General features: G+C 32.3%; 1 protein-coding gene across 1 annotated transcript in view; it reads right to left on the reverse strand.

The window, feature by feature from the left end:
- Window positions 1–674, reverse strand: part of LOC105111466 (extensin-2-like) — a gene marked incomplete at its 3' end in the record, with an annotated part of 3419 nt that extends 2745 nt beyond the window's left edge. The window contains exon 1 of the mRNA XM_011006825.1: window positions 20–674. Coding sequence (XP_011005127.1) covers window positions 20–549 — 530 coding nt within the window. The remainder of the gene's footprint in view (window positions 1–19) is intronic.
- Window positions 675–6940: the final 6266 nt, after the last annotated feature.

Genomic DNA, 6940 nt, shown 5'->3' on the forward strand with positions numbered 1-6940 from the left:
GGGGGGTGGTGATGGGGGTGGGGGAGACTTGTAGACATAAGGTGGTGGGGGAGATGACGAAGGAGGTGGTGGAGACTTATAATGGTCGGGGGGTGGTGGGGATGGTGAAGGGGGTGGAGGAGATTTGTAGATATAAGGTGGGGGTGGTGATGTTGAAGGTGGAGGCGGTGACTTGTAGACATAAGGTGGTGGGGGAGATGAAAATGGTGGTGGTGGTGACTTGTACTCATATGGTGGTGGTGGGGAAGGAGAAGGTGGAGGAGGTGACTTGTAGATATATGGTGGAGGAGGAGATGGAGATGGGGTTGGTGGGGATTTGTACATGTATGTTGGTGGTGGAGGAGGTGGTGACTTGTATTTATAAGGAGGTGGAGGAGATGGTGATGGAGGTGGTGGAGACTTGTATACATAAGGTGGAGGTGGTGAACTATAAACATAAGCATCTCCTGAGACTGAACCTGCATTGCTTGAAACAAAGAGAATAACCAATGCCACGGCCAATTGAGGCCAAAGACGACCCCAAAGGGGGCCGCCGCTAGAACCTGTCATTCCTTCCCCTGAAATTCCACCACCTATCGGCAATGTGTTGGACTTTTACGCCTTTTCTCTTTATTATTGGATTAAGAGAAGGCAAGGGAAAATTTAGTGATTTTGTCTGTGTAGATGAGAAAGCATGCATGGAATACAAAGTATTTATAGCGAGTGCAGTCGTTGAAGGAGAGGAATCATCACGGACCAATACAATCGGTCTCTAAATTAATCTGGCAAATGGGGTTTTTCTAGCTGGTCTTTTATTACTTTTTATTTTTTATTTTTAAAATAAAACCAAACACCGCTTTGATCTCTTGGATTTCTCTATTTGTTCAGAACTAATTTCCAACTACTCATTTAATTTAATCTATAACATGGTACAAAATAAGTTAATCTCATTATTGCTTCAGAGTCATTATTTAATAATTCCACTCCTCTGCACTGTTCAGTTGTTTATTGCTGCTGGCCTTGCATCATTTTATGATACATGAGCTTCGATCATTTCTATAATCCAATAGAAACACTCCAAAAAAAAAAAAAAAAGGTTCTGAATGGCAATTGCTTTACCAAGATTCATCATATACAGTTCTTCCTCGAAATCTATAGAATTGCTATCCTTCCATCTAATAGTTGTAAAATAGGCAGGCAGCTGGAAGCTCCTCTATGCTTCCTGCCCGTACACTCAAGAAATCATGATCTGATTCCTAGCTGGAAATGCTTATCTAATAACCAAATTTCATCTTTCTTTGTTTTAGTTTTGTTCGCGCTAATATTATATTAATTACGAATGAGAAGAGCTAGTCGGAGACGTGCACATTACTGCCTGTAACGGGTTTGCGAGCCAGCAAATCTCTCCTAGTTCTTCAACATTACACGTCTATGGCTAGGCACATTATAAGCACCTTCCCTTCACTAGACAAATATTTGATTTTTTTTTGATATTTTTTTTGACTTAGACATGGTATATTTTGATCAATTATGCATGTGATTTCTCAATTATGAGATTGATTGCATGTGGATCTCTATAAATGCCACTGCATGCAGCTTTTCCAGGCATTTTGAGTTACACACTATTTAAAGAATAAAAAACAAAGGTGTAAAAGAGAACGTGGTTGATTATCTTGATTTCTCAGAGCATTTTCATTTCGTGCAAGAATTAATAGTAATGCAAGTTTCTTTCTCTTGACATCAACACGTTCCCACTATTCTGAAAACCACCTAGCTAGCCGGTTACAAGAGTAGCAAAGTTGTCCCTTCATTAACAATATTCAATTTCATGGTATTGTTCTAATTCAAACAACAAAATTGAATGATTTTATTAATTTTGTGGGAAATTTACCATTTTCAATTATTTCCATTAAAATTCCTAAACAAGATGAAGTCTAAAATAGCAGTAGAATTATATAGGGTAAGCTAGCACATGGGGGCATGGCAATATATCATCTAGTCTCCATTTCGTCTCCGATCGACCTACATGCCCATTTGCTTAAAAGTCATCGTCCTAGTTCATGAACACAGCTGTCAAAAATCAATGAGCATGATAATGATGAAAAATCCACCCGCAAGCAACAGTTCATCAGTTCATCAGCAAATTTAGTAAATATATAAACTAGTTTTTGTATTAATCGACATTAAATCTTATTCTCGAATGATTTTACTTCACATCAACTTAGTACATTCAGAATAATTAACAATCTTTTTCGATACTAAATATAATGTTTGAATATAAAAGGATAACAAGAAAAATTTATATGAACATTTTTCACGTATTTTGAGATTATTATCACCTTCCCAGATCTCATTCATGAGCAGTCAACGCCGTAAGATGGAGCACTTCTACTAAAAGTCTACATTTTGTTTCTGCGTTGAGTATTGAATGTGGAGCATGAGTTGTTAGGGATACGAACAAAACTATAAACATTATCTATTATGTTGTTGTTTCCACTTTTTGTTGCCATATTGGATATAAACATTATCTATTATGTTGTTTCCACTTTTTGTTGCCATATGGCTTGGAGGAGAGAAGGGCTGCTAGAGGGAGGGGAGGCTGGCTGGCTGGCTGGCTAGTGGAAGACGACGAATTGGAACTTGGAAGAGAGAAGGGCTGCTAGAGGGAGGGGAGGCTGGCTGGCTGGCTGGCTAGTGGAAGACGACGAATTGGAAAAGCGAACATTAGGGAATGAAAGATGCACTCTATAAAGTCCTTGTAAAGGATTATACTGTGTGAATCATGGAGTACTAAACAAGAAAAGAAGAATTACATAAAAGAAAGTCATCTTCACCTATCATTATGTCCCAAGATTTCAGTTTTGGCGATAGGTTTTTAAACTGTAAAGTCATCTTTACCTAATGCCATAACCATTTTCTGCTCTTATGCTTTTCCCTTTCTGTAGAAACCAAATGCAGTTTGGTGCTGGGTTAAGTAAATAATTGTGTATACCTGGTTTTGTGTTAATTAATAGTTAGGTAAGTAATTTCATGATATTAGGTTTTGCATTATTTGTATATTAATTATTTAATATAATTAAATAGTCATAAATCCAAATAAAAAATTAAACAGAAGATAAATTTAAAGCTATACAAGTTATTTGAATATATGTTAAATAATAATAACATAAATTATATCTTAAATCTTATTTAATTAATTTAAAATTTAAAATTAAATTAATTTTTATTTTAAATTTTATTTGATTAATTTAAATTTTCAAATTAAATTAATTTTTTTAAATATCAATCAAAGGTTAATAATGTTAATGAAACCCTAAGTTTCGCCCTGATACAGAGGCGGCGAAGTTTTACAAATGAACAGGAAAAAAAAGGAAGATGATGGGTGGTAGAAAGAAACAAAATTAGATTTTTTTTTTCGTCACCCCACTCTTTTAAGTAGTTGGCGGAAGGGTAGAAGCAGCTAATGCTTCCGCCGACGTGTAGCCACTCCCTTCTTGCCGTCTCTACTGCCCTTTGGTCTCTTGCAAAGCCATTAATTTCTTATTGGTTAGAAAAATAAAGAGAAGAAAATTCGTCTAAATGCATATTATTGTGAGTATATAATGAATTGTTGGATTATATATATAAATACATATGTTGCTTGTGAATCATCTTCATAGAGCTAGGTTGTTCCATTGACTGGTTTGGTTAGTCATGTAGATTATTGATTTTACTTGTATTGTTTATAATTTTTTAAAATGTTTTAAGTGGTATTTATGAATGTAATAATGATTATTTTTTAAAATATTTTTATTTATAACTATATCAAAATAATCCTTTTTTTAAATTATTTTTATATTAATATATCAAAATTATCTAAAAATATAAATAAATTAATTTTAAACAGTTTTTTTATTTTTAAAATCATACCTCAAACAACATGCATCCCATAATGTATGCTGTGTTCTTCCATCAAACCTCCCATTAGAGTCGATCTGGGACAAATTGCAATATGTTTTCTGAAAAAAATAAATAAAAAAAATACACAGATGACACGTGTAGATGAGAATCCATGACATTGATATATGTACAGTAAATATATCTCGTAATAAAAAAAGATGAGAAAAATAAGTGTTCGAACGACGAAGAGCATTAAATTTATTATCACCGTCAGATTCAATGAAGAACGAAAAAAGAAATGGTTTCAATTAACTCAACTTGTCTCTCATATTATATAGATGTTTAGGTTAAGGATAATTTTTTTAAAGTATTTCTTATTTAAAAATATAATTTTTTTAATATAACTATAACAAAATATCCAAAGACTTCGAAAAAAAATAATTTAAAATTTCAGAAAACTCCATAGACATCACTGTTGTAAACAAGCACTAGATCCTTGGATGAAACCGAAACCGAATATGGCCAACCCTACTTCATTTGTTCATTAATCAGTAAACAAATCTCCATAATCTCTCTCAATTAGCACCGCCAGCAGTAATCCGTGAATAATTATTTCGTAATGTCATCTTCAGTCCACCTCACGACATTGATCAAAGTCATTAAATTGCTTCAGCATAAAGTTTTTGGAAATCTATAGCATTTTATTCGTTTTATCACAGACGTCTTGTCGACAGGCTCTTTAGAACGTTCAAAAAAAGAAAGAAAGAAGAAAGTCTTCTGAGAAAAATATTGGGAGGACTCTAATGATTAATTTAATATTATCAACATATAATTAAATTGATTTATTCACATTGATCTGGTCCAGCCAAGGGCCGCGACGAACCTACATCTAGCTGCCTTTGATGATTTAATCTTCTCTCTCTCTCTCTCTCTCTTTTCTAGCATAAAGAAATCAAAAGATGTATGACATGAATTTAATAACTAATTATCCAAACGCATTTGTATTTTATCATTGCAATTTTGAATAACTGGAATTCTGATCAAAGAGTTACTAAAATTTGTTGTGGGAAGTGATATAAGGGTAATCAAGTCATTAATTGTGTTAAAAAAAAAAAGACTAAAAAGCTTCGAACATCAATTTTTATTTTTATTTTAATGGAGTTTGCGTCATTTTTTTGAATCATTCTGATAATAATTAATGTGTCCTGTGAAAAAACCGTATTATCTTCATAAACAAAGCATTTTGTTTTTATTGAGAAGTGAAAAATAATTTTATAGTATTTATATTGTAATTCACAGCGTTTTGTATTTTGAATTACAATTTAGTTTTAGTTTTTTTATTTTTTGTTAGTTTGTTCATCTACTTCATATGTAACCATTCAAAATGATGCATTTCTTTAGAGAAAAATCCCAAATCTAAGAAATACATAATATATAAATTAAGTTGAGAACAAGTTACCCATCACCATCTATAATCTTTATGATAAACTTAAACTCAAATACGAAATTTAATGATTTCCAATATGCATCTCTAATTAGATTTTATGAAAAACATAAACCTAAGTAAGTATGAAAATAATTCCATTACTAGTGTCAAAACTGACACAATCGGAATAGATGATATTAGGGCCAGGAACGTTTTTGATCACTTTAGAATAATTTACATGATAATCAAGACTAATTTCTTTTTTTTCAAAACAATCTTCAACATACATTCTATTTTGAGAACTATAATATTACATTAGACACCAAGATCTAGCAGAAAAAATATAGAAAATATAAAAAATTTGCTTATAGGTCAAGTTTAACAAATCTATGTAATGAAATAATCAACAAATTAATAAACCAAAAATAACAAATAGCAGCTAAAAGATACAGAATTGTTGTAAAAAATAACAGCTAAAAGATAATTTGAAGTCACATCAAAATGAATTGTCAAGTAGACTTCCATCTTAATCCATATTTGAATTAAAACAAATTCTTTCCATCTTTCTTCTTCTTAACCGAAACAAAATTGTCATATAGAAACATTAAAAGAATATATATTGATTTTAAAATTGTAACTTAAAAAAAAAAAAAAAACCTTCTTATAACCAAAACAAACAAATTTTATAGGATTATATATTAGGGTCAGCCAGTCAGGATTATGATTATGAGGTTGCATTGTGTATGCATCCCGAACACAAGATCCATCAATTTTTTTTATCGAGAAAAAGCTGATAATTGATGCAAGGTTCATAATCGAACTCATTTGTTTTCTTGCTATCCAGACATAGTACACGTTTATTTATTTATTTATTATTTATGAAATTTAATACAACACAAGCAATAAGATCCGATCGGAACATGCTGGGAACATGCCAATCAAATTACGCTTTAAAAAGAAATTATATTTGAATTATGTGGTGTTCAATTCTAATATTTATTCAAAAGTTCACAGATGAAGATGGTCTAGTGCGAATGTAGAATTTTAAACACACATAGAGAGATCAAGTTGCTTGGATGAGCGCCTCACTGATTATATTATCAAAATCAATCTGTTCTCCAATTGTTTGATTGACTTTGCTTGTTTGTCCAGCTAATGACCAAATATCCTCTAGCCATGCTTCTCTTTTTGGCTAGGATTATCTATACGAAGTTTCCCTAGAACATTCCTCATCTCAATTTGAGATTTCAGAGGCAAAGCGACATGCCAACAAAAACAAAGACAATGACATTTGAACTTACTGGAAAAAAGTTGGTTAATTAGAAATTAAGATTAATTAATCGCAGCCCATTTGGTTTTTCAATACAGGAATTAATCACAACATGACATTCTGCATTAATTTGAAGAAAATCAAATGAAGCATAGAAATTAGCTTTACGTGCGCCCTTGTTTGAATGACTCTTCTACAAATTAATCATGATAGCTTGTCTTGTTTGGAAAAATGTAAATGCTAATCTCTCATTTGATTTCCTCTACAAGCTACGAAATTGACATCTGGTCATTCCCGGAAAGCCATCCGTGTTTCATTCCCTCCTTTACAATATGATAGCAGTTTCTCTCTCTCTCTCTCTCTCTCTCTCTCTCTCTCTCTATATA

The sequence above is a fragment of the Populus euphratica genome, unplaced genomic scaffold (genome assembly GCF_000495115.2).
Source record: "Populus euphratica unplaced genomic scaffold, PopEup_1.0 scaffold296.1, whole genome shotgun sequence".
NCBI lineage: Eukaryota > Viridiplantae > Streptophyta > Magnoliopsida > Malpighiales > Salicaceae > Populus > Populus euphratica.